Source organism: Peromyscus leucopus, chromosome 6 (genome assembly GCF_004664715.2).
Source record: "Peromyscus leucopus breed LL Stock chromosome 6, UCI_PerLeu_2.1, whole genome shotgun sequence".
Classification (NCBI taxonomy): domain Eukaryota; kingdom Metazoa; phylum Chordata; class Mammalia; order Rodentia; family Cricetidae; genus Peromyscus; species Peromyscus leucopus.
In genome coordinates this window covers 64,679,163-64,705,173 of record NC_051068.1, presented here as the reverse complement: position 1 = coordinate 64,705,173, position 26,011 = coordinate 64,679,163, and the positions used below count along the sequence as shown (strand labels likewise).

The 26,011-nt window shown below is 44.6% G+C and overlaps 1 protein-coding gene and 1 non-coding gene across 2 annotated transcripts; both read right to left on the bottom strand.

Annotated features, from left to right (window-relative positions):
* Positions 1-6,988: 6,988 nt before the first annotated feature.
* Positions 6,989-7,092, bottom strand: LOC114687253. Its single transcript, XR_003733665.1, has one exon. It is a non-coding gene; the product is annotated as a U6 spliceosomal RNA (small nuclear RNA).
* A 5,400-nt stretch (positions 7,093-12,492) lies between these two features.
* On the bottom strand, positions 12,493-24,636 carry LOC119088254 (filaggrin-like). Its single transcript, XM_037207299.1, has 4 exons — positions 24,587-24,636; positions 20,571-20,729; positions 16,836-20,007; positions 12,493-14,823 (listed from the first exon to the last, which is right to left on the bottom strand). Exons 3-4 carry the CDS (start codon positions 19,809-19,811, stop codon positions 12,493-12,495), a joined length of 5,307 nt encoding a protein of 1,768 aa, XP_037063194.1. The 5' UTR covers positions 19,812-20,007; positions 20,571-20,729; positions 24,587-24,636.
* Between the last annotated feature and the right edge of the window lie 1,375 nt (positions 24,637-26,011).

The following is a 26,011-nucleotide window of genomic DNA, read 5'->3' as shown; positions in this document are numbered from 1 at the left end:
ATTCTGAGTAAGGTAACCCAAACTCAGAAAGACAAACATGGTATGTACTCACTCATAGGAGGATACTAGATGTAAAACAAAGATGACTAGACTGCTACTCACAATTCCAGGGAGGCTACCTAGAAAACACAATCCCAAGAAAGACACAGGGATCATCCAATGACAGAGAAATGGATGAGATCTACACGAACAACATGGATGTGAGTGGGCGTAAGGAAGGGCAAGGTTCGAGGGAAAGAGAGCTTAGGGGAGCAGGAGATCCCAGCTGGATCAAGAACAGAGAGGGAGAACAAGGAATAAAAGACCATGATAAATAAAGACCACATGAGAATAGGAAGAAGCAAAATGCTAGAGAGGTCCACAGAAATCCACAAATATCCCCACAATAGACTACTGGCAATGGTTGAGAGACAACCAGAACTGGGGATAGGATGGCCAAATACTCTAATTGTCATGCTAGAAACACCATGCAATGACTGAGGGAACCGGATGCAGAGATCCATGGCCAGGCCACAAATGGAGCTCCAGGAGTCCAATTGGCAAGAAAAAGGAGGCTTTATATGAGCGAGAATTGTTGAGACCAAGGTTGGAAAAAGCACAGGGACAAATATCCAAACGAAAGGAAACACATGAACTATGAACCAATAGCTGAGGAGCCCCCAACTAGATCAGGCCCTCTGGATAAATAAGACAGTTGATTAGCTTGATCTGCTTGGGAGGCATCCAGACAGTGGGATCGGATCCTGTCCTCCGTGCATGAACTGTCTGTTTGGAACCTGGGACTTATACAGGGACACTTGGGAGACAGCCTGGGAGGAGGCGACTTGACCTGCCTGGACTGAATCTACCATTTTGAACTCAATCCTCAGGGGAGTCTTTGCCCTGGAGGAGATGGGAATGGGGGGTGGGCTGGGGGGAAGAGCAAGGGAATCCATGGCTGATACGTAAAATTAAATTTAATAAATAAAAAAAAAGAATAGAAAAGTTATTTGAATGTCTCCATATTAGAAATTTTATGTTGAGATTTTGTTTGTTTGTTTTTTGACAGAGTAATATATTTCTTTTTAAAATTCCAACTATTTTTTCTTTTTTTCTTAATATATTGAACAACTTCAATTAAATGGATTATTTTCTTGACAAACTTCAATATATCAGAAATGATACAAAGAAAAATCTGAAATTTCCTGTGTCTACTGAAGATGCTAAATTTAGAGATACATCACCCTTTACAATAGCCATAAATGACATAAAATACCTTGGGGTAACACTAACCAAGCAAGTGAAGGACCTATATGACAAGAACTTTAAGTCCCTGAAAAAAGAAATTGAAGAAGATGTCAGAAAATGGAAAGATCTCCCATGCTCATAGATAGGCAGGGTTAACATAGTAAAAATGGCAATCTTACCAAAAGCAATCTACAGATTCAATGCAGTCCCCATCAAAATACCAACACAATTCTTCACAGACCTGGAAAGAATAATACTCAACTTCATATGGAAAAACAAAAAACCCAGGATAGCCAAAAGAATCCTGTACAATGAAACAACCTCTGGAGGCATCACAATCCCTGACTTCAAGCTCTACTATAGAGCTACAGTAATAAAAACAGCTTGATATTGGCATAAAAACCGACATGTGGACCAATGGAATCGAATTGAAGACCCTGACATTAACCCACACATCTATGGACATATAATTTTTGACAAAGAAGCCAAAAGTGTACAATGGAAAAAAGAAAGCATCTTCAACAAATGGTGCTGGCATAACTGGATATCAACATGTAGAAGGCTGCAAATAGATCCATATCTGTTACCGTGCACAAAACTTAAGTCCAAGTGGATCAAGGACCTCAACATAAATCCAGCTACTCTGAACCTGCTAGAAGAGAAAGTAGGAAGTAGTCTTGAACGCATTGGCATAGGAGATCACTTCCTAAATATAACACGAGTAGCACAGACACTGAGACAAACAATCAATCAATGGGACCTCTTGAAACTGAGAAGCTTTTGTAGAGCAAAGGATACGGTCACCAAGGCAAAGCGACAGCCTACAGAATGGGAAAAGGTCTTCACCAACCCCACATCTGACAGAGGACTGATATCTGGAATATATAAAGAACTCAAGAAATTAGACATCAAAATACCCAACAGTCCAATTAAGAAATGGGCTATAGAACTAAACAGAGAATTCTCAACAGAGGAAACTCAAATGGCTGAAAGACATTTAAGGAATTGCTCAACATCCCTAATCATCAGGGAAATGCAAATCAAATTCTCAAGGAAACAGGACGGTAGGCAGTTTCAGTGATATATTCTGTCAACCATGTAATGAGGAAATAGTAATGATCTTAATCTATCTTTAAAAATAGAGGTGTATGGTGGTGCATGCCTTTAATCTCAGAGGAGGCAGGTGGATCTCCGAAAGCAGCCTGGTCTACAGAGTGAATTAGAGGACAGCAAGAATTATAGAGAGAGACCCTGTCCCAAAACAAAACAAAACAAAAGCCCATTTCTTTTCTTTTCTTTCTTTTTTTTTTTTTTTAAAGATTTATTCTTTTTATTTTTGTGTACTGATAAATGCCTGGTCAGAAGAGCATCAGATCTGAAACTGGAATTACAGAGGGTTGTGGCTTCTGTATGGGTGCCAGGAATTAAACCCAGGCCTTCTGGAAGAGCAGCCAGTCCTCCTAACTGCTTAACCATCTCTCCAGATTTTAACTATTTTTTTCATCCCGGAGGTTTTTTTCTTTATATATTTATGAATAACTTTTTTTGTTTCATTTGGCCTCCTTCTACTACTTTCTTTTTTCCTTTCTCCCCCCTTCCCTCCCTCCCTCCCCTTTTATTTTCTGATGCTGAGGACTAGACACATGCTTGTATCATTGAGCTCTATTCTTAACTCTATTTTGTTCTTTGTTGTAGATTCATAAGTTATCTTCATATCAGCAAGCTTCTCTTTAGTGGCTTTGATTCCTTTGTCATTTTTCTGTGTATTCTTTGGGATTGTTCGAACTTTTCCGCACTGTTAGTAACATGATTTCTTTCCATCTGGGCCTATAATCCACATGTGGGGTTTATAAATGTATATTCTTGATTTCTTTAACTTTCCAATATCCTGTTGAATACCATTCTCCTATTTTATCACCGTTTTGAGTATAGTATTTTTAATAATTCATATTCTTTTAAAATGATTTCTCTTTTTACTAATTAGTTTGTTTCTCTGACAATTTCATGTATGTAGTGATTACTCTCACCCCTCTATCCCCTCTTAACTCCTTCCCATACTGGTCTACTTACCATTCCCTATGAATCTTTATTAAATTCCTGCTTTTGGTTTGTTTGGTTTTTGTCATTGTTGTTTGTTTTTTAGTCTGTAACTCACTGAACTTGACCAGGGCATCTGGATGACCATGGGTCTGGAGCTATCTATTGGAGCCTGGTAGACTCACCTGGGTGTACAGATGAAGACAAAGACTCCCCTCCTCCCAGAATCTATCAATAACAAATAGTTCAGCAGTAAGGGGTATGACCTAATGAGCTCTTCATTTATGATAAGACAGGGCCAGTCTTATACAGGCCCATAGTAAGAAGCCACCACTGTGTGAGTTCGATGATCATAGTGATTGTGCTGTCTAGATGGCATTTCACAGCCCTTCTCTTCTGTCCTCTCTCTCTCTCTCTCTCCCTCTCTTTTAACTTACTGTACTTTTTCTTTTTCTTTTTCTATGTGTCTTTTACATCATGTATCTTGATCTCATTCATTTCCCTGTCTCTTCCCATCTGCCTTTTGCCCCTGCACCACCCCCCTAAAATAAAACAAAATTTAAGAGAAAAAAAGGAAAAAAATTAAAAAAGGGAAAAATTAAAAATCTTGTCATGGAAGCTGCAGTGTGACACAGGGAGTCACATCATAAACCCCTTTGTACATATATCTTTACTTATAAGTATTCATTGCAAAGAGTCGTTGGTCTGGTTCGAGGCCTCTGGCTTCTATTGCACTATGGATGCTGGGCATCACTAGGACTCTTCTTGGATATTCCGTTGTTACGCTGTGTTGTGGAGATTCTACAGCTTTGTGTCTGTGGGTCAGGTCCCTTCGCATGCTCCAGCAGATCATAGATGGGGTGGATGTTGGGACGGGCCAAGTTGCAGCCCTGGGTCTGAGCCTGGGCAGCTATAGAGTTGGTCTGCTGGATGAGAAATAGGAACAGCTCCCATGCTTACAACTTTGGGGCTGGCTCATTCACACCTGTGCTAACAGGGTTGGCTCTGCTGCTCTTATGACCACAGGGCCAGCTCTCCCATATGCCCCAGGTGTTGACGGGCAGGTGGGAGAGGCAACTCTCCCCTGCCCATGCTGCCCCAAGACAGATGGGTAATGGGGACAGCTCTTCCAATCTCACAATTTTGGGGCTGCTCACCCATGCCTGCACTAACAAAGTTGGCTCTATTGTGTTGCCCTGGCAAGGTGCATGGCCTGCTCTCCTGAGTGTTGGAGCTGGTTGGGGTCAGGGATGGCTCTCCCACTTTTGAGACCAGAGAACCAGCTCTCTCACCTGCCTCAGGTGTTGATGGGTAGCCGGAGTAGGGGGGCAGGGCATCATTCCCCCACCCATGCTGCCTGTCTTGTGGCTCTTAACTTCTTCCTGACCCCTCTTCTACAATGTTCCCTGAGCCTTCGAGGAGGGGTGGTCCTTCTTTAAGGCTGGGCCCTCAATGTTTTATCCTCAGCACATTGGGGATCCATATGTCTTTGCATTTACTACTGTTCACTTAAGAGAATGACTTCTCTAGTTAAGGATGAAAGTAACTTTTGTCTATGAGTAAATACACAGATATTTAGAAGACAATTTGATACTATGACAGTTGAATTAAACAACAGTAGTAGTTATGTCTTGAGCCTATGAGCTCCCTAGGCATGAGTTGTTGACTGGACCTCTGTACCAGGTGTAGATTTCATCTGTGAAGCAGGCTTCAAATCTAGCTAGGGAGTAGCTGCTTTGTTCCTGTAATAGTCATGCCACTAGTACACCAATGGGCACATCTTACCTGATTGTTCATAGCGTGAAACCACTGATGCCTTTTCTTCCACTGATGCCTGCATTGCACCATTGGCTTGATTTCTCTGTATCCTGCAACTGAAATATGTGGTATCTTCAGCACTAAGGTCTTATTTATCCACTAGTTATGATGGGCAAACACAAGGACTGGCAAGAGCCTGCATTGTTTGAGAGGCCTTTGGAGCCTCCTTGACTAATAACTCTTACAGAGGTATTTGCACTGGGAATTTTGTTTAGAAACTCACTGCTTCTATGAACAGCATTACTTTCAATCTCTCTTCCTTAGTTTTTAAACTGAGTTATAAGATAGTAAGTTTCCATATAACCTTTTCATACACTCCTTGTTTTGACGAACTCTTCCCCTACCCCTTCCCTCTTTAAATTCTTCTTCCTCTTTTACCTGTGTCTACTCTCTCTGCTCCCTTAAGCCACACTTCTCTCAATGTACCCTTCCTAGTTTCGTGGTTTCTACAGCCACTCCAGATTAAGTAAACAAAACTAAAGAATAAAAGCTAGGATCTGCATATGAGAGAGAACATGTTGCATTTCTACTTCTGGGCTTGTGCCATCTCACTCTGTCCTGTTGATCTATCTGTCTGTCTGTCATGTATCATCTCTAGTTCATCCATTTTTCCTGAAAATTTCATTTTTCTTTAAAGTTGAGTAAATTTCCATTGTGTACATGTACCACATTTTCATTATCTAGTCACCAGTTAATGAATATTTAGGCTGTTTCCATTTCCTAGTGTCCTTATTAGGATTCTATTGCTGTGATAAACACCATGACCAAAAGCAACTTGGGGAGAAGAGGGTTTAGTTCATCTAACAGTTCCACTCCATCATAAAGAGAAGTCAGGGCAGGACCCAGAGGCAGAAACTGAAACAGACATCATGGAGGAACACTGTTTACTGGCTTGCTTCCATGGTCTTCCCAGTTTGTTTTCTTATACAACTTGCCCAGGGATGGCACTGCTCCCAGTGGTCTGGGCCCACTCACATCAATCGTTAATCATGAGAATGTCCTACAGACTTGCCTACAGGCAGTCTGTTAAAGGCATTTTCCTTATTGTGGTTCCTCTTCCCTAGCTTGTGCCCAGCTGACAAAAATCAAAACAAAACAAAAACTAGCTAACACACCTCATTATTGTGACTAGAGCAGCAAGGACCATGGATGCTCAAGTATCTCTAATACAATACAGAGTCCTTTGGGTATATGCCCATGAGTGGTCTCACTGGGTCATCTAGTACTGTTAATTCTATTTTTTTCTCTTTTGAGGAAACTCCAGACTGATTTTCAAAGGAACTGCACTAGCGTACACTTCCAAGCTGGGGTCAGTGTTTTCCAGCACATGCACTAGCAATTATTTGTTTGTTTGTATTCTTGATGATGGCCATTCTGATTGGGATGAGATAAAATCTTAAAGTAATTTTAGTTTGCATTTACCCTATAGCTAAAGATGTTGAGCACTTAAAAAAATGTTTCCTAGCTATTTTTATTTCTTAAGTCTCTGTTTAGTTCAATAGTCCATTTTAAAACTTGGGTTGTTTGTTTTCTTGATGTTTAGTTTCATTTGTATATTCTAGACACCAATCCTCTATCAGATGAATAACTGCCAAAGATTTTCTCCTGTTCTGTGGATTACCTCTTCACTTGATTGACAGTCTCCTTTGATGTAAGAAGCTTTTACTGTTTTTTGAGATCCTGTGTGTTGACTTTTGGTTTTATTTCCTGTGTTGCTGGAGTCCTATTCAGAAAGAGAGCCTTTAATCCCAGCACTTGGGAGGCAGACGCAGGTGAATCTCTGTGAGTTCGAGGCCAGCCTGGTCTACAGAGTGAGTTCCAGGGCAGCCTAGGCTTCATAAAGAGAATCTGTCTTTAAAAAAATCAGCTGTTGTGTTGAGGACTTCAATCCATTTGTAGCTTATTTAAAAATGTGGAATAATTTGTGAATTTCCATGTCATCCTTGGGCAGGGACTATGCTAGTGTTCTCTGTGTGTTTCCAGATGTAATATCTGTGCTGCAGAGGTGACCATTACAATTCACATCCTCATGAAGTTCATTCTATAACACTGAAGAGAAATTTCCTTTTCCCCTATACTGATTTCTTTTCCTTCATCCTTCCTTCCACTCCCCTTCCTCTCCCCTGTCCTTCTCTCCCCATCCCCTTAACTCCCTTTTCACACTAAGTCCCCTTCCCATCCAGTTCATCTGTAATGGTTTTGTGTTTTCTGTGCCTATGTATACTCCTAAGCCTCAGACTGATGTTTTTTGGACGTCTCAGTAACACCACTAACTTCAAGCTCTTCTGACCGACTTCAGAGTGAAGTGGGGGGTAGGAGGTGATGAGGGAAACTTCAGAATATTTTAGTCATTATAGGAGGAGGCATATAGCCACATACCTAAGCGGGGAAAAACTGATAGATGATCTAAACAAGTAAGGCAATTTTGTGGTTTGGAGAAAAGACTAATAGGACCAAATGAACAGTCCCTTCTCTGTTCAGCCAGTAGGTGGCAGTGGTTCTTAATAGTCTGTCTTCAGGAGATCCTTCTTTCCCATGTCCTTTACTTGCCTGAATATGTACATTTTATTTGTAAGTAGTTATCATGGTTGTGAGGCTTCCGGACACCATCTCCTTATTTATACCCATAAATTGCATATATGGTGGCAATAATGTCAGATTATAATAGAACTGAAAATTTCCTATCACCTAGTGACCTTGTGGCCATCCTAGTTTTGTAGCAGAATGCATCACTTGTGTGTCTATGATTGTACTGGTACAAACAGGTCTGTGTTCTGGCCAGTTATGTGAAAGTATAGCACAGGGTAGTAAAAGTCTTGCTGCACAAACATGAGGATCTTAATTTGGATCCTGAGCATCCATGTAAAAGTTGACCAGGGCAGTGTGGATTTGTTATAGCATAGGGAAGTAGAGACAGATGGATTCCTGTAGCTCAGTAGTTAATTGATGAGCTCTAGCTTTAGTGGGAGATTCTATCACAAAAACTAACCACTGAGGAAGACACTCAACTACCTCTGGCCACCACATACATGTGTACACGAATTCATACATCCACATAAACATACATGTATACTACACCTCCAAAAATATAACACATGCAATTATGTATAGCATATAATACTTTATAATGATAATAAATGACTGTATTTCTAGTGTATGTATTTCACATACCACATTTTCATTGTTAGTGTAAAATAGTATGACATATAGTGTTGGCAACACCTTATATGTTTCATGTTTACATTATTGCCTCAACAGGCCATGTGAAGTGGTTGATCTATACCATTTAGGTTTGTGTTATGTACTCTGTGATGTTAATATAATGGCAGAGTTACTTAACAAGGTATTTTTCAAAATATATCCTTGTTGTTAATGGATGTCTGATTGTATACACAAGGAAATATTAGTCAGCCTTAAGATTAAGGGAGATTTGTGATTTGCAGCAATATAGGTGAACCCAGAGGGCATAATTCTAAGTCAACAGAAAGATAAACATTGCATGATTCATATATATACAATCTAAAGAAAAGTCAAACTCATAAAATCAAAGTGAGTAGAATAGTGGCTACCAGGGGTGAGAGTGTATGAAAAAATATCTGTTGAACAAAGGATTAAACCCTTCTGTTACCAGAAGAGTGATTACTGTAGACAATGTACAATTAACTATAGTCAATAATTATGTGTTGTGTTTTGGAACTTGTTAAGAGGCTAGATCTCAAGTGTCCCCACCACATACACACCTTGAAAAGGTAACTATGTGAGGTAATTGATATCTTAAACTTAGCTAGACCATAGTGATTATTTCACATTGTATACTTATATCAATACATTGAATTGTATACTCAAAACACACTATTTAAAAATGCTATTTATTCTTCAGAAATTTGGGGAAGGGAAGTCTAGCCTTGAACTCTGGTTTCCAATGTTCCATCCATGATCTGGTCTCTTATTTTCTCAGAAGGTAGCTCCTGAAAACTATCTTCCCTAGCCTCACTTCACAAATCCTCACAGGCCAGTCCTCAGATGGATGTGAAAACCTGGATGATTTGGTTAGACAGTAGGGTTTTTTTTGCTTCCTCATAGAAGTAGTCTATATTTATTGTGTCTGGTTTATTGGAAACCATTCATTGCTAACCTTTCCAATAATTTCTTCATATCACTGCCTCTCTATAGAAATGGCTTTTCCTTATATCACAGATTTCAAGATACCAAAAATGACTGTATTTTATTGTTCTCTTTATTTGATTTTTCTGGGCTATTTGATAATACTTTTTATTGATAGAAGTATGACTTGAAAGACAGAATTAGCTTTGGAAATTTTATTTTCTTTAATTTGAGGCAGGATATCATCCATGTATATCCTCTGATGGCCTAGAGCTTTGTAATATTGTCTAGACTAGCCTTGAACACACTATCTTTACTTCTGCCTCCAAAGTACTGCATTACAGGCAAACACCACCATGCCTAGCACAAAGAAATTATCTTTAAATAAATTCATGTTTGGTTTGTTTTTACTATTGTTTTCTTGTGTAGGGGATTAAATTCAGGGTTTATACATGCTAGAAACTACTAGTGAACTACATGTTTCTAGGTTTCAAATCTTCTACCTACCACATACTTGTAATTTAACTATGGGCAGACCTTTAATGGTATATTTTCTCAATATTTTATTCTTCATTTTGTTATTTAACTCATGCCTAAAACTTTGCCCCAAATGACAATTTTTTTTTTTTTGTTGTTTTGTTTTTCGAGACAGGGTTTCTCTGTTTAGCTTTGTGCCTTTTCCTGGAACTCACTGTATAGCCCATGCTGGCCTCAAATTCACAGAGATCCACCTGCCTCTGCCTCCCGAGTGCTGGGATTAAAGGCGTGCGCCACCACCGCCCTGCCCAAATCACAAACATTTATTGAATGCTTACTATGTGCCAGGTCCAATTCTAAGTGTTTTCCATGGACCTACTAGGTCTTTGTGACCCTCTAATTTTGTTATGAGGGTTAGCTACTCAAGAAGATGGACAAACATGTCATGAGGAAACAAGAAAACAGAGAAAAACTTATGTTTCTAGTGAACATTGTTTCATCCAAATGGGTAAGCTGATTTTCTGTCAGCTGACAAAAAGGATGTTCTGTTAATTCTGTCCTTTGAGTGAGCAGGAATATAAAAGAAAGCAATTTCAGTTGGCTGTGGGTCTGTCAGAAAATTGAGAGTTTATTTTTGTAGAGAACACATACCTATCTGTCTCTGTTGCATTGCCTATCAGTACATCCACCTTGGTCAAGCCAGGTCTGTACAGTTAACTCGCAGCATTTTACTCCTAACCCCATAGGTAGGCCTAACTAAATGTATAGAAGGGCTGCTTGAAGGAGCTGAATAGACTGTCTGTGGCAGCACTGCTAAGTTATCAGCTCTGGCAACGTAAGGAATATGCAGTTTTATGGTTTTATATGGGACAGCATTGCATGGAGGGGAGTACCACCATCTGGGGCTTGTGGAAGCCAATGGAAACATGAAAGAAGGCTAATGAAAACAAGGAACTTGCTTACTGCCTTTGATTCAATGACATTCTCCATTGAAGATCATTGAAATTTTGACAGTTTCACTTCATCTTGAGTTTGATTTATTTCAGTAAAGACTCAAGAAAGGTAGTTCTTATGTGAACGTTTTATAAAACCACCAAACAAAAAACTTGGTTATCTGCTTGTCTTAAGAGAAGTTATTTGTGTGGTAAACTCATCTGCAAATTGAGGATGTGTGCCTATGGATCTCTCCAGTTTGATATTTTGGGAAGTAAAATCCAGGTACAGTTCAGATGGAAAGATATCCCTTTTACTGAAGTGATTTTGTGCACTTCTTACTTGGTTCCTTTCTCTCTCCTGACCCATTCCTAATGATAAATGCGGCTGTGTTTCTTCCTTCCCTCTGTAAATGTACACCAGGACCTTGTCTCTGCTCCCATTGGTTGTCAATAGAAACATTAAGTGCCATGTTCTTTGGAAGGAAGAACTTCATTTTTTCTTCAAAAATTCCTATTTGTGATCTTGGCTTGATAGAGATAATTACTGCATGGATAAATGATTTCCTATTTGGAACAAAGCTATTTTGCTTTGTAAGACACTACTATGTAACAACAATTCCATTAGAGAAATATATGAGTATATTTTTAATTTTAAGTCATTAATCATTGAAAAGCAGATATTTCTATATGGTTATCCAGCTTTCTGTAAAGTTTGAAGGATGCAGTTCTGACATACAGAAAGAAGTCTTCGAATTTATGAAAAGAAAAAATGAAAGACGCAAACAATATTAGATAGCCAATTATTTATTTCCAATTATCATACAGTTTAACATGTTAAATTCCATATGTCCAATATGATTTCAAAGATTGCTTCAATTGATTTCAATGATTCAATGGAGTGGAAAATTGGTTATACATTTTGAACACTGATTTCAGAGAGAGGGCTAGGGCCTCCAAAAGACTGGTCGGAGACTTTGGGCTTTCTTACAAGGTTTTGGCAAAAATTAACATCCAAAATTCAGTTGATTGAAAATGAAATCTTTCAAGGTAAATGAATTTACTCTTACACCAATGATTCCTACTACTAAAAATAAATCCCCCATAACATGGAATGTTCCAGGTAATAAATCCTGAATCATTTAAAAACATATTAATTAAATGAAAAGAAACTACCACCAAGAAGGAAAAAATTGAATTTTTAAATGACAAAACAAAACAAAAGCAAAAAAAAAAAAAAGGGAAAAAAATAAAAACCCCAGGAAACTATGATTTCCAAAACTACAATATAAGACCTACAATCAAGGATAATATATGGTTTTGTAGGGCATTACCATTTCTATCTCACTTAAAATACTTGTTCATTGATAGTAGTAATATCTCTGTGACATACTGAACTCAAGGTGTTTTGGAGTATCACTTGAACTATCTCCTGATTGGTCACCTGGGTAGGTCCCCTGGACCCCAGAGCCAGACACGGTCCTCCCCTGGGTCCCTGGGGCCTGTCTGTGCCCGACTTGGACTTCTGAGTGTCCCTCGCTGTCACTGGCCTGGCTGGCGCTGTCCTCCTGGTGTCTGCCCCTCCTGGAAGTGGCTTGCCTGTGACCATCAGTTGACTGCTGGCCGGCTGGGGACTGGTGTGTTCTTCTGTGTCCTGTTCTTGTGCTGGTCCGGGGAGACTCGCTCCTCTGACGGGAACCGGACTGCCTAGGGCTGTCTGGAGACTGTTCTCGGCCAGCTGGGTGCTTGCTAGCCCTGCCTCTGCCCTCTGCCTGACCATGGGAGGTGTGGTTCCCAGTGTGGGCGGCTACCTGGTCTTGCCTTGTGTGCGAGCGTCCAGAGGCGCCGTGGATGTCTTCGTGGCCCCTTGTGGACTGGTGGTGCTCAGAGCTGTCTGTTACGTGGGACCCCTGTCCCCCTCTAGCACTGATTCCGGACCTTCCTCTGGAGGCTCTAGCCTGGACGTCAGAGGAGCTCTGTCCTTCGTGAGAGCGTCCGATCCTGTGGCTGTCCCTTCCTTGTTCTGGGCCGACCCCTGCGGAGCCCTGCCACTGGACTTCTGCTGTCTGTGTCCAGACTCGGGGTGTTCCTGCTCGTAGTAGTACACCTGGTAGTGTCCAGAGCCATGCTGGCCTCGAGAGGATGTCTGCTCCTGCCTCTGGCTGGCTCCAGACCCACCGTGGGCTCCCACTGCGTGGCCTTCTGAGGCTTCGGAGTGGCCTTCGCTGTCGCTGGCCTGACTCTCGCTGGGCCTCTGATGTCTGCGTTCAGCAGAGGTGGCTTGGCCTCGTGTGTGAGCAGTCCGGGAGGTCGCGGAGCTGTCAGCAGAGTGGCCGTGTCCACGGTTCCCTCGTGCTTCTCTGGTGCGGGATCCTGACTCAGACCGTCCGTGTCCCTGGCTGGATGCCTGGCTTTGACGGGCCCCCGAGTGCCTGACGTTGTCATGTGCCTGGCCACCGCTGCTGGATGCCCGCTGGACGCCTGAGCCGGTCCCCGTCCTCCCGTGGGTCTCTGGGGCCTGCCTGTGCCCGACTTGGACTTCTGAGTGGCCCTCGCTGTCACTGGCCTGGCTGGCGCTGTCCTCCTGGTGTCTGCCCCTCCTGGAAGTGGCTTGCCTGTGACCATCGGTTGACTGCTGGCCAGCTGGGGACTGGTGTGTTCCTCTGTGTCCTGTTCTTGTGCTGGTCTGGGGAGACTCGCTCCTCTGACGGGAACCGGACTGCCTAGGGCTGTCTGGAGACTGTTCTCGGCCGGCTGGGTGCCAGCTAGCCCTGCCTCTGCCCTCTGCCTGACCATGGGAGGTGTCGTTCCCAGTGTGGGAGACTACCTGGCCTTGCCTGGTTCGCGAGCGTCCAGCGGCGCCATGGATGTCTTCGTGGCCCCTTGTGGACTGGTGGTCCTCAGAGCTGTCCGCTCTAGCACTGGTTCCGGACCTTCCTCGAGAGACTCTAGCCTGGACGTCAGAGGAGCTCTGTCCTTCGTGAGAGCGTCCGATCCCGTGGCTGTCCCTTCCTTGTTCTGGGCCGGACCCCTGAGGAGCCCTGCCACTGGTCCTCTGCTGTCTGTGTCCAGACTCAGGGTGTTCCTGCTCGTAGTAGTACACCTGGTAGTGTCCAGAGCCATGCTGGCCTCGAGAGGATGTCTGCTCGTGCCTCTGGCTGGCTCCAGACCCACCGTGGACTCCCACTGCCTGGCCTTCGCTGTCGCTGGCCTGACTCTCGCTGGGCCTCTGATGTCTGCGTTCAGCAGAGGTGGCTTGGCCTTGTGCGTGAGCAGTCCGGGAGGTGCCGGAGCTGTCAGCAGAGTGGCCGTGTCCACGGTTCCCTCGTGCTTCCCTGGTGCGGGATCCTGACTCGGACCGTCTTTGCCCCTGCACGGATGCCTGGCTTTGACGGGTCCCCGAGTGCCTGACGTTGTCAGCTGCCTGGCCACCGCTGCTGGATTCCCGCTGGACCCCTGAGCCGGACCTGGTCCTCCCGTGGGTCTCTGGGGCCTGCCTGTGCCTGACTTCGACTTCTGAGTGTCCCTCGCTGTCACTGGCCTGGCTGGCGCTGTCCTCCTGGTGTCTGCCCCTCCTGGAAGTGGCTTGCTTGTGACCATCGGTTGACTGCTGGCCGGCTGGGGACTGGTGTGTTCTTCTGTGTCCTGTTCTTGTGCTGGTCTGGGGAGACTCGCTCCTCTGACGGGAACCGGACTGCCTAGGGCTGTCTGGAGACTGTTCTTGGCCGGCTGGGTGCCTGCTAGCCCTGCCCCTGCTCTCTGCCTGACCATTCGAGGTGTCGTTCCCAGTGTGGGAGACTACCTGGCCTTGCCTGGTTCGTGAGCGTCCAGCGGGGCTGTGGATGTCTTCGTGGCCCCTTGTGGACTGGTGGTCCTCAGAGCTGTCCGTTGCGGGGGACCCCTGCCACCCTCTAACACTGGTTCCGGACCTTCCTCGGGAGACTCTAGCCTGGACGTCAGAGGAGCTCTGTCCTTCGTGAGAGCGTCCGATCCTGTGGCTGTCCCTTCCTTGTTCTGGGCCGGACCCCTGTGGAGCCCTGCCACTGGACTTCTGCTTTCTGTGTCCAGACTCAGGGTGTTCCTGCTCGTAGTAGTACACCTGGTAGTGTCCAGAGCCATGCTGGCCTCGAGAGGATGTCTGCTCCTGCCTCTGGCTGGCTCCAGACCCACCGTGGGCTCCCACTGTGTGGCCTTCTGAGGCTTCGGAGTGGCCTTCGCTGTCGCTGGCCTGACTCTCGCTGGGCCTCTGATGTCTGCGTTCAGCAGAGGTGGCTTGGCCTCGTGTGTGAGCAGTCCGGGAGGTGCCAGAGCTGTCAGCAGAGTGGCCATGTCCACGGTTCCCTCGTGCTTCCCTGGTGCGGGATCCTGACTCGGACCGTCTTTGCCCCTGCACGGATGCCTGGCTTTGACGGGTCCCCGAGTGCCTGACGTTGTCAGCTGCCTGGCCACCGCTGCTGGATTCCCGCTGGACCCCTGAGCCGGACCTGGTCCTCCCGTGGGTCTCTGGGGCCTGCCTGTGCCTGACTTGGACTTCTGAGTGGCCCTCGCTGTCACTGGCCTGGCTGGCGCTGTCCTCCTGGTGTCTGCCCCTCCTGGAAGTGGCTTGCTTGTGACCATCGGTTGACTGCTGGCCGGCTGGGGACTGGTGTGTTCTTCTGTGTCCTGTTCTTATGCTGGTCTGGGGAGACTCGCTCCTCTGACGGGAACCGGACTGCCTAGGGCTGTCTGGAGACTGTTCTCGGCCGGCTGGGTGCCTGCTAGCCCTGCCTTTGCTCTCTGCCTGACCATGGGAGGTGTCGTTCCCAGTGTGGGAGACTACCTGGCCTTGCCTGGTTCGCGAGCGTCCAGCGGCGCTGTGGATGTCTTCGTGGCCCCTTGTGGACCGGTGGTCCTCAGAGCTGTCCGTTGCGGGGGACCCCTGGCCCCCTCTAACACTGGTTCCGGACCTTCCACGAGAGACTCTAGCCTGGACGTCAGAGGAGCTCTGTCCTTCGTGAGAGCGTCCGATCCTGTGGCTGTCCCTTCCTTGTTCTGGGCCGGACCCCTGCGGAGCCCTGCCACTGGACTTCTGCTGTCTGTGTCCAGACTCGGGGTGTTCCTGCTCGTAGTAGTACACCTGGTAGTGTCCAGAGCCATGCTGGCCTCGAGAGGATGTCTGCTCCTGCCTCTGGCTGGCTCCAGACCCACCGTGGGCTCCCACTGCGTGGCCTTCTGAGGCTTCGGAGTGGACTTCGCTGTCGCTGGCCTGACTCTCGCTGGGCCTCTGATGTCTGCGTTCAGCAGAGGTGGCTTGGCCTCGTGTGTGAGCAGTCCGGGAGGTGCCGGAGCTGTCAGCAGAGTGGCCGTGTCCACGGTTCCCTCGTGCTTCCCTGGTGCGGGATCCTGACTCGGACCGTCTTTGCCCCTGCACGGATGCCTGGCTTTGACGGGTCCCCGAGTGCCTGACGTTGTCAGCTGCCTGGCCACCGCTGCTGGATGCCCGCTGGACCCCTGAGCCGGAATTGGTCCTCCCGTGGGTCTCTGGGGCCTGCCTGTGCCTGACTTCGACTTCTGAGTGTCCCTCGCTGTCACTGGCCTGGCTGGCGCTGTCCTCCTGGTGTCTGCCCCTCCTGGAAGTGGCTTGCCTGTGACCATCGGTTGACTGCTGGCCGGCTGGGGACTGGTGTGTTCTTCTGTGTCCTGTTCTTGTGCTGGTCTGGGGAGACTCGCTCCTCTGACGGGAACCGGACTGCCTAGGGCTGTCTGGAGACTGTTCTCGGCCGGCTGGGTGCCTGCTAGCCCTGCCCCTGCCCTCTGCCTGACCATGGGAGGTGTCGTTCCCAGTGTGGGAGACTACCTGGCCTTGCCTGGTTCGCGAGCGTCCAGCGGCGCTGTGGATGTCTTCGTGGCCCCTTGTGGACCGGTGGTCCTCAGAGCTGTCCGTTGCGGGGACCCCTGGCCCCCTCTAACACTGGTTCCGGACCTTCCTCGAGAGACTCTAGCCTGGACTTCAGAGGAGCTCTGTCCTTCGTGAGAGCGTCCGATCCTGTGGCTGTCCCTTCCTTGTTCTGGGCCGGACCCCTGAGGAGCCCTGCCACTGGACTTCTGCTTTCTGTGTCCAGACTCGGGGTGTTCCTGCTCGTAGTAGTACACCTGGTAGTGTCCAGAGCCATGCTGGCCTCGAGAGGATGTCTGCTCGTGCCTCTGGCTGGCTCCAGACCCACCGTGGACTCCCACTGCCTGGCCTTCGCTGTCGCTGGCCTGACTCTCGCTGGGCCTCTGATGTCTGCGTTCAGCAGAGGTGGCTTGGCCTCGTGCGTGAGCAGTCCGGGAGGTGCCGGAGCTGTCAGCAGAGTGGCCGTGTCCACGGTTCCCTCGTGCTTCCCTGGTGCGGGATCCTGACTCGGACCGTCTTTGCCCCTGCACGGATACCTGGCTTTGACGGTTCCCCGAGTGCCTGACGTTGTCAGCTGCCTGGCCACCGCTGCTGGATGCCCGCTGGACCCCTGAGCCGGACCCGGTCCTCCCGTGGGTCCCTGGGGCCTGCCTGTGCCTGACTTCGACTTCTGAGTGTCCCTCGCTGTCACTGGCCTGGCTGGCGCTATCCTCCTGGTCTCTACCTCTCCTGGAAGTGACTTGCCTGTGACCATCGGTTGACTGCTGGCCGGCTGGGGACTGGTGTGTTCCTCTGTGTCCTGTTCTTGTGCTGGTCTGGGGAGACTCGCTCCTCTGACGGGAACTGGACTGCCTAGGGCTGTCTGGAGACTGTTCTCGGCCGGCTGGTTGCCTGCTAGCCCTGCCTCTGCCCTCTGCCTGACCATGGGAGGTGTCGTTCCCAGTGTGGGCGGCTACCTGGTCTTGCCTTGTGCGCGAGCGTCCAGAGGCGCCGTGGATGTCTTCATGGCCCCTTGTGGACTGGTGGTGCTCAGAGCTGTCCGTTGCGGAGGACCCCTGCCCCCCTCTAGCACTGGTTCCAGACCTTCCTCTGGAGGCTCTAGCCTGGACGTCAGAGGAGCTCTGTCCTTCGTGAGAGCGCCCGATCCTGTGGCTGTCCCTTCCTTGTTCTGGGCCGGACCCCTGTGGAGCCCTGCCACTGGTCCTCTGCTGTCTGTGTCCAGACTCGGGGTGTTCCTGCTCGTAGTAGTAGTACACCTGGTAGTTTCCAGAGCCATGCTGGCCTCGAGAGGATGTCTGCTCGTGCCTGTGGCTGGCTCCAGACCCACCGTGGGCTCCCACTTCGTGACCTTGGGAGGCTTCGTAATGGCCTTCACTGTCGCTGGCCTGACTCTCGCTGGGCCTCTGATGTCTGCGTTCAGCAGAGGTGGCTTGGCCTCGTGTGTGAGCAGTCCGGGAGGTCCCGGAGCTGTCAGCAGAGTGGCCGTGTCCACGGTTTCCTCGTGCTTCCCTGGTGCGGGATCCTGACTCGGACCGTCTTTGCCCCTGCAGGGATGCCTGGCTTTGACGGGTCCCTGAGTGCCTGACGTTGTCAGCTGCCTGGCCACCGCTGCTGGATGCCCGCTGGACCCCTGAGCCGGACCTGGTCCTCCCGTGGGTCTCTGGGGCCTGCCTGTGCCTGACTTCGACTTCTGAGTGTCCCTCGCTGTCACTGGCCTGGCTGGCGCTGTCCTCCTGGTGTCTGCCCCTCCTGGAAGTGGCTTGCCTGTGACCATCGGTTGACTGCTGGCCGGCTGGGGACTGGTGTGTTCCTCTGTGTCCTGTTCTTGTGCTGGTCTGGGGAGACTCGCTCCTCTGACGGGAACCGGACTGCCTAGGGCTGTCTGGAGCCTGTTCTTGGCCGGCTGGGTGCCTGCTAGCCCTGCCCCTGCCCTCTGCCTGACCATGGGAGGTGTCGTTCCCAGTGTGGGAGACTACCTGGCCTTGATTGGTTCGCGAGCGTCCAGCGGCGCTGTGGATGTCTTCATGGCCCCTTGTGGACTGGTGGTCCTCAGAGCTGTCCGTTGCGGGGGACCCCTGCCCCCCTCTAACACTGGTTCCGGACCTTCCTCGAGAGACTCTAGCCTGGACGTCAGAGGAGCTCTGTCCTTCGTGAGAGCGTCCGATCCTGTGGCTGTCCCTTCCTTGTTCTGGGCCGGACCCCTGCGGAGCCCTGCCACTGGACCTCTGCTGTCTGTGTCCAGACTCGGGGTGTTCCTGCTCGTAGTAGTACACCTGGTAGTGTCCAGAGCCATGCTGGCCTCGAGAGGATGTCTGCTCCTGCCTCTGGCTGGCTCCAGACCCACCGTGGGCTCCCACTGCGTGACCTTGGGAGGCTTCGGAGTGGCCTTCGCTGTCACTGGCCTGACTCTCGCTGGGCCTCTGATGTCTGCGTTCAGCAGAGGTGGCTTGGCCTCGTGTGTGAGCAGTCCGGGAGGTCGCGGAGCTGTCAGCAGAGTGGCCGTGTCCACGGTTCCCTCGTGCTTCCCTGGTGCTTGATCCTGACTCGGACCGTCCTTGCCCCTGGCCAGATGCCTGGCTTTGACGGGGCCCCGAGTGCCTGACGTTGTCATGTGCCTGGCCACCGCTGCTGGATGCCCGCTGGACGCCTGAGCCGGACCCGGTCCTCCCGTGGGTTCCTGGTGCCTCCCTGTGCCGGACTTCGACTTCTGAGTGTCCCTCGCTGTCACTGGCCTGGCTGGCACTGTCCTCCTGGTGTCTCCCCCTCCTGGAAGTGGCTTGCCTGTGACCATCGGTTGACTGCTGGCCGGCTGGGGACTGGTGTGTTCCTCTGTGTCCTGTTCTTGTGCTGGTCCGGGGAGACTCGCTCCTCTGACGGGAACTGGACTGCCTAGGGCTGTCTGGAGACTGTTCTCGGCCAGATTTATCCCTCTTAGAGTTTCTTTTTCCTTCTCTCTCTTCACTTTCGCTATGCTCGATTTCATAATAATATTCAGCACAGCTTTCCCCCCACTCTTCTTCTTTTTTGTTTTCGTTATTTATGGCATCATATTTTGTGTCTTTTCTCCCCTTTGATCTTCTTTCTTTCTTACCTCTCGCACCTCTTTCAGTTGAATTAGATCCTCCCCGTTGCTTTCCAGTTGAACTGTGGTGTTTTCCATGTTTTTCGGTGTCTCTGTGCGTAGTTCTGTCCCTATTCTGATTTTTCACAGCCTGATCCATGTCTTTTTTCCCCTCTCCCTCTTGGGCTTCTTGAGCTCTCTTTTTTTTCCTTTCCCTCGGATCTCCTATGGCTTGATCTGTGTCTTCTTTCTTCTTCTTTTTCTTCTTCTTCTTCTCCATCTTCTCCTACTCTTTTGTGATGACTTTTACTCCTTCTCTTTGATCCAGTTTGAAGACTTTTGTTCTGAGATGACTCATAATATGCTTGAGCCAACTTCACCACCATCAGTAAATACTCAGTGAAGTCTATTTTTTCATTATGGTCTATATCTAAGATTTGCATGAAGACATCTGCAATATCTTCGTCATCTGGATTCTGTAAGAATTAGAGAGATTGTCCTTCTTACCAACTAATTTCAACTTTATAATTCAAATTCAATGTAAATTTATGGCTATCAACAAACATTTGTGCAAAGTCATTTACATTTTTTCACTTGTCGTATTTGTACATTATTCTATTATTTCACATGTGTTGGTAGTTTATGAAATAATGTTTAGAGATCAGCTAGAAATCCTGACTTGTTTCATGTTGTCAATTACTCTTTTCCTCATTTCATGAGTCTGAATTTTATTCATTTCATTATTTAATTTTCTTCTAAGTATACCCCACTAATATTCTTGATGATGGGAAAAATACTGTGAAAAATTAAGTTACTTTCATATTTTTGTTATTAAATATGGATAGTATTTATTTTTCACATCTGGCATCTCTATATGAAAAACATGTTGGCACACATTTAAATTCTTTCTAAATAAATTCATGCCTGCCTATTTCATTTACAAATAAAGTAGTTAAATAAGGTTTTAAACAGTCTTAGGTTGCATTGTTTTTAAGTCACAGAAAGTCTGCTCTTTTTGGTTATTTTGTCTGTTTGTTACCTTCAAGACTGCCCGTAATTCTACTTCCAGAAGTTCCTTCAGCTCTTTTTTGCTCAGAGTTTCTGTTTCCTTATCGTTGTTTGAGTATTGCTGGAATATTTCAATCATGCCAGTGATGTTTTCCAGGAGAGTGGACATCTTTCAGCAGTATATATGTACCTGTTAAAGTGAAACAAAATTCATTTTCTTTTTTACTTTATTTCATACATTGTATTTATTATTGTAATGATTAGTTATATTTTAATCCCATAGTTTTCCTTAAATAGTGCATTTTTGAAATGAAGCTTATTTATGAACAACTTCTCCCTACCATCTACAAAGTAAAATATTGAGTAACTTTGTGAGCTGACCCTGCCTGTTTTGGGGCTTTAAATATATTCATGATAGTAGATTCTTAAACTCCTAGATGTCGGTGTTCTCTCTGCAACATAGTCCCTCTTGGTGAACTGAATATTCTTCTTGGCGGGGTAATAACAAGCTCAGTTGTTTGTTTACTTAGAGACCAGAAATTAGTAGGCATATCAATAAATGAAATAATTATTCATTATATAACAGCATTACAATGATGATTTTTAGATTTGCATAGCAGGCAAAGCCAAAATACTACAGGGAACATAAATTTGTCAAATATGGTTATACAATCTGACCTAAATCATTATGGACCTTGGACTTGCGTACAAAATGAAATGTGTTTGCTAATTTTTGTTGTGATTTATTTATATATAGTTTAGCAAGCTCATTTTTATCCCCTGAAAGAACTGAATTTAAGCCTTATGAAGCATTCAAAATGAAGGGGAAAACAAAATCAATGATTCATGCAAATTAATGTGAGAGATCTAGATATGGGTCAGGTAGAGTCTTTAAATAGTGGAACACTGTTGCATTTTACTTAAATGTGATAGAATGAAGATTTTTTTCAGAAAATGATCAAATTGATTGTGTACTAAAATGCTACTTTTTACAATAGTTTATTTGATTGTTTTAGGTTAACGCTTCTTTTGAGAACAGTGATAGCTAGTGTGCATTTGTGGTGGGGGTGTTGGTACTGCAGAACTATAAAGGTCATGATAGTGTACTATGGTTTATGTTCAAACTCAAAAAGAACTCATCACGAGGCAGATACTATAATAAAAATATTAAGGTATAATACTACTTGGGAACTCAGAGAAGCAGTAAAGAATGAGGAATAATGAAAAGAATTGATACACAGAAAAATTTTAGTGTATATTGATATAATAAAATGATAATACTAATATCTTTCAGCATTCCTATAATAGGTTGAGTTATTTAACCTCACAAAGTGGGTTGGATTTATTAACTCCATGTCTAGTGGTTTTTTATAGCTTAAATGAATGCAGTTTTTAAAGAGAGGATAAAAAAATTAATAAGCACACTTCTCAAGAAGTTTGAATGAGGACAAGAAATTAAGGCTGATAGTATAATGAAGGAAAAATAAGGTAACTGACGTTAATGAAATAACAAATTTAGAGAAGCAACAGAGATAATGTTCCACCATAAAAGCATCTAATAAAGTCAATAAACCCACAAAATTAATCAGGAAGGGAGACACAGCGGGAGCACAGTTAGAAAGCCTTTGTTGAAATCAGTTTGGAATGTAGGTGAAGCAGACATTTCTAGAAATATACTTCTTATCTAAACAGAACAAGCCATAGATAAAAAGTGTAAATAGCCCTCTATTTATTAAGGAAGTTGCATCTTAAATGAATATAGGTTCTAGTGGGAAAAAGCTCTTAGTCAAATGGCTTCAGTTGGTGAATTCTGTTAAAGTTCTCGGAAAGAAATCATACTAACATCACAGAGATTTCTCTAGAGTGAAAAAGACTAAAAACACTTATTTGTGAGTCTAGCATCACCTCATGAAACAAAAATTTTGGGACTATTTCATAAATACACACACAAAAATATGAATGAAGGGGTGGTAAACATATCCCAGTGTTAAACAAATAAGAATACACAAGCTAATATCAAATCTAAGCAAGTTTTATCCCTAAATTCATTCACCTTAGCATCAGAAAACCTATTAGTTAAGTTTGGAAGTAGAACAATTGGGGGCTCACTGAGTAGACTAGGGTAGCTAACCAATGAGCCCAGGATCTGTCTGCTTTTGTCCACCTCCCAGCATGGGTTATAGGCATGTGCCTCTATGCCAGAGTATGGTCCACATAATTTCTGGGGTTTAGTTCGAGTTCTCATGCTTGCATGGGAAACACTTTACTAACTGAGCCATCTCTTGAACCAAGGATAGATAGCCTATTGAGTAAATGGTTCTGGGTTAATTAGATTACAGTGTGGAAAAAAATGTTTTCAGTAGATTCAACAATACAAAAGATTACATTGGAGAATATATTTAAGCCTTTGGGATAGGAAACACTTCTTAAGTTGAACTCAGAAATGCTAATTATAAGTGCTAGTGCTTGAGAGATTGAGGCAGGAGGACCACACAGCTACACTGAAAGTTTCAGACCAGTGGGCTACATAGTGAGACCTTGTCTCCATAGGCAGAATATTATAATCATAAAGGAAATTGAAAAATTGGATGACACTGAATATAGAAATCTCTGTTCATTTCTGATACCACTAAAGCTAGAATGGGAGAATATATACAACACATCTAATCAACAGAAAACTCTGTTTTTAATATAAAAATAATACCTATCAAATGCAGACATTTCAACAGAAAAAAATTAGTCTCTCCCAGAAGCACTTTACAGAAAATATCAAATTGCTAAGGAATGCATCATAAATATTCAGCCTCATGAATTACTAGGAAGAGACAGATTGCAATGACAGCATGAGGATGCAATACAATCACAAGAGACTAAAATAAAGGTCAAAGAAACATGACAACATCAAATATTGATGAAGGCATGGAGAACTGAAGTCTCTCATATTACTAGAGTGTGCTTAAACTGACAGAGGTCCTTTGGAATATTGTTTGGTAGTATCCAAGACCCATAAGTTTACTCCTAGAATATTCCTACCTAACAGAAACACACACACACACACACACACACACACACACACACAGAGAGAGAGAGAGAGAGAGAGAGAGAGAGAGAGAGAGAGAGAGAGTTATTGCACAGAAATGCTATAGGCCATTTAAAATCTTTATAATAGAAATGACTCAAGTGTTCATGAATAGAAAAATGGGGAAACTTGTGGTATTTTCTTATAATAATCAGAGGTAGGACCCAAGTGTACACTGAGTTGAAATGATCATGTAGACTGAGAGACAAAAGTAAATAGATTTGAAATGCTATGTATGCAGCACTGACTGGCTACAGTGATGAATCAGTATGGTCCAAAGTTAAGAATCATGGAATATAATTATGTAATGTTGATTCTATAATAATGATTATTATTGTATATTATCATTGTAGAATCATAGATCAATGATTATAAATTTGAGTAGGTTTTGGCTTCAAGCAGAGGTTTTGATTTTTATTATTCTCATCTCTCATAAGTTTTAAGCACTATAAGTATTTAAGATAATAGGTATGATAATTTTCCTGATCTTATGATTACACATCATATAGATGCACTATATATCCATTTATTATGTACAATTCTATGTCAACAGAAATTTTTATTCAATGATCAGAAAGAAAAGAGAAGGAAAAAAAAACAAAGGAAAGATAATTTTCCAGAGAGGGCGTCCCTGACCATCCAATCTATAATACTCTTGTGCTGCCATTATGCTGCTATGTGACTTTCCATTTTTCTTCATCATTCTTGCCATTAGTAGACATACTGATTTATTGTTTTAATATTTTATATACTTTATAGTATATACTATTTTTTTTTTTTTTTTTTTTTTTTTTTTTTTTTTTTTTTTTTTTTTTTTTTTTTTTTTATATATATACCTTTAATGATAGTAACAAGAGAAGTAATAAAAAACTCTAAATATCTAGACCTTTTGCCTAAGGATGCATATTTATACAGGTGTCTACTTGTCTTAACACTAATCTAGCAAAGTTAAATGTATTTCGCCTTACCTTGTTTGGAAGAAGAGTGAATATAATGCAGCTGAAGGAGCTTGCTGGGTACTGCAGTCTGAGGGAATGGCCTTTTTATACAGTTAAGTCCATCCAGGGAGGAGCCACCCTCTGTGGGATGGTCTGATTCATTCTTAACCAAACCCAGATCCACCCATATCTCCACCTCTATTTCTCCAATGACATGTGTTTACTTCCCAACTTCCTCACGTACTCATGTGTACTTGTTTTAGCAAGCTCCAAATTTGGATTTACATAAGCCCTGTGGTTATTGGTGATTTTCTGAAAGGGTCTTTACTAAAGGTTCATGTATGCAGACCCATACCTATGTTTTTGTAGCTCCCAATTTGACCTGGTAAGCATAAACTGATCCTTATTTCTAGAATATATATATATATATATATATATATATATATATACATATATATATATATAATTCATCACAAGTTCAGTGTCTACCTTCATGCCCCGTTTAACTATAAATATCATCTCTGGCTAATAAGACAACTTGCTATGAGATGAATATTGATTCTATAATAATTGGAGAGGAGATAGTCACATTAATTTTGATTTTTCAAAATGGAACAAGAATGTGAGTTCTTGAGTTAGAAGTTGTGATCAATAGGAATGCAAGTTTATTCGTCAAAATCCATTAGTCTGCCATGTTTTCCAGGTTATTGCACTGAGGCACCCTCCTGTGTAACCCACAAATGGAGCTTGGTTGCAGGCATGGATGAGTATGTGAGGAAGATGGGTAAACCATTATTCCTGCTATTCCTGAACACATACAGGAGACTCTTATCCTGGATCTCTCTTTTGATTTTTATACTAGTTTGTGCTAAACTAGCTATACTTCCATTTGGATGTGTCCTCAACACCTCAGTCCATGTTGTTTAATATGGCTAATACTTTGGTATCCCCTACCAAAGTACCTTTCTTCCAGAAGCTGTACACTGTTTATTTTTTTCTTTTTCCTATGTTCCATGCTTATGCCACATAATGTGTATTCTTTTTAGACTTATATTCTTTATGCAGGCCTATTCTACATCTCCTATGTGACAGTTTTGGTTCTGGACTGTAACATCTGTCAATTGGGTGTTTGTAATAAATATTATAACTCATCCATTTTTTTATTCATCTTTTAGCTTTTAATGTCATTCTCCGTGCTGGCTTCTAAATTCCTTTATTTGACATAAAAGCCCCGTCACAATTAAGCATGCACTCATATCCTTCAAGCTCCTCTCTTACTCATCAAACATCGTGGAAAAGTCACATTAGAGAAATCAATCCTGCTGGAAATGTATGCATGCTCTCCTCACTATGTGAAAGTCCATCAGCTTTAACTTCAGTCATTCTTAGGACCCTCTTGAATCATCACTTTGTGCATAGAACCTTATTTGCCATTTCCATATAAGTTACTGTTTT

Coding starts and splice junctions, on each gene's coding strand:
- LOC119088254 (XM_037207299.1), bottom strand. CDS start 19,811: ATGGAGAAGAAGAAGAAGAAAAAGAAGAAGAAAGAAGACACAGATCAA. Junction 14,824..16,835: donor AGAGGCCCAGCGAGAGTCAG/GCCAGCGACAGC, acceptor AGCGAGAGTCAG/GCCAGCGACAGCGAAGGCCA.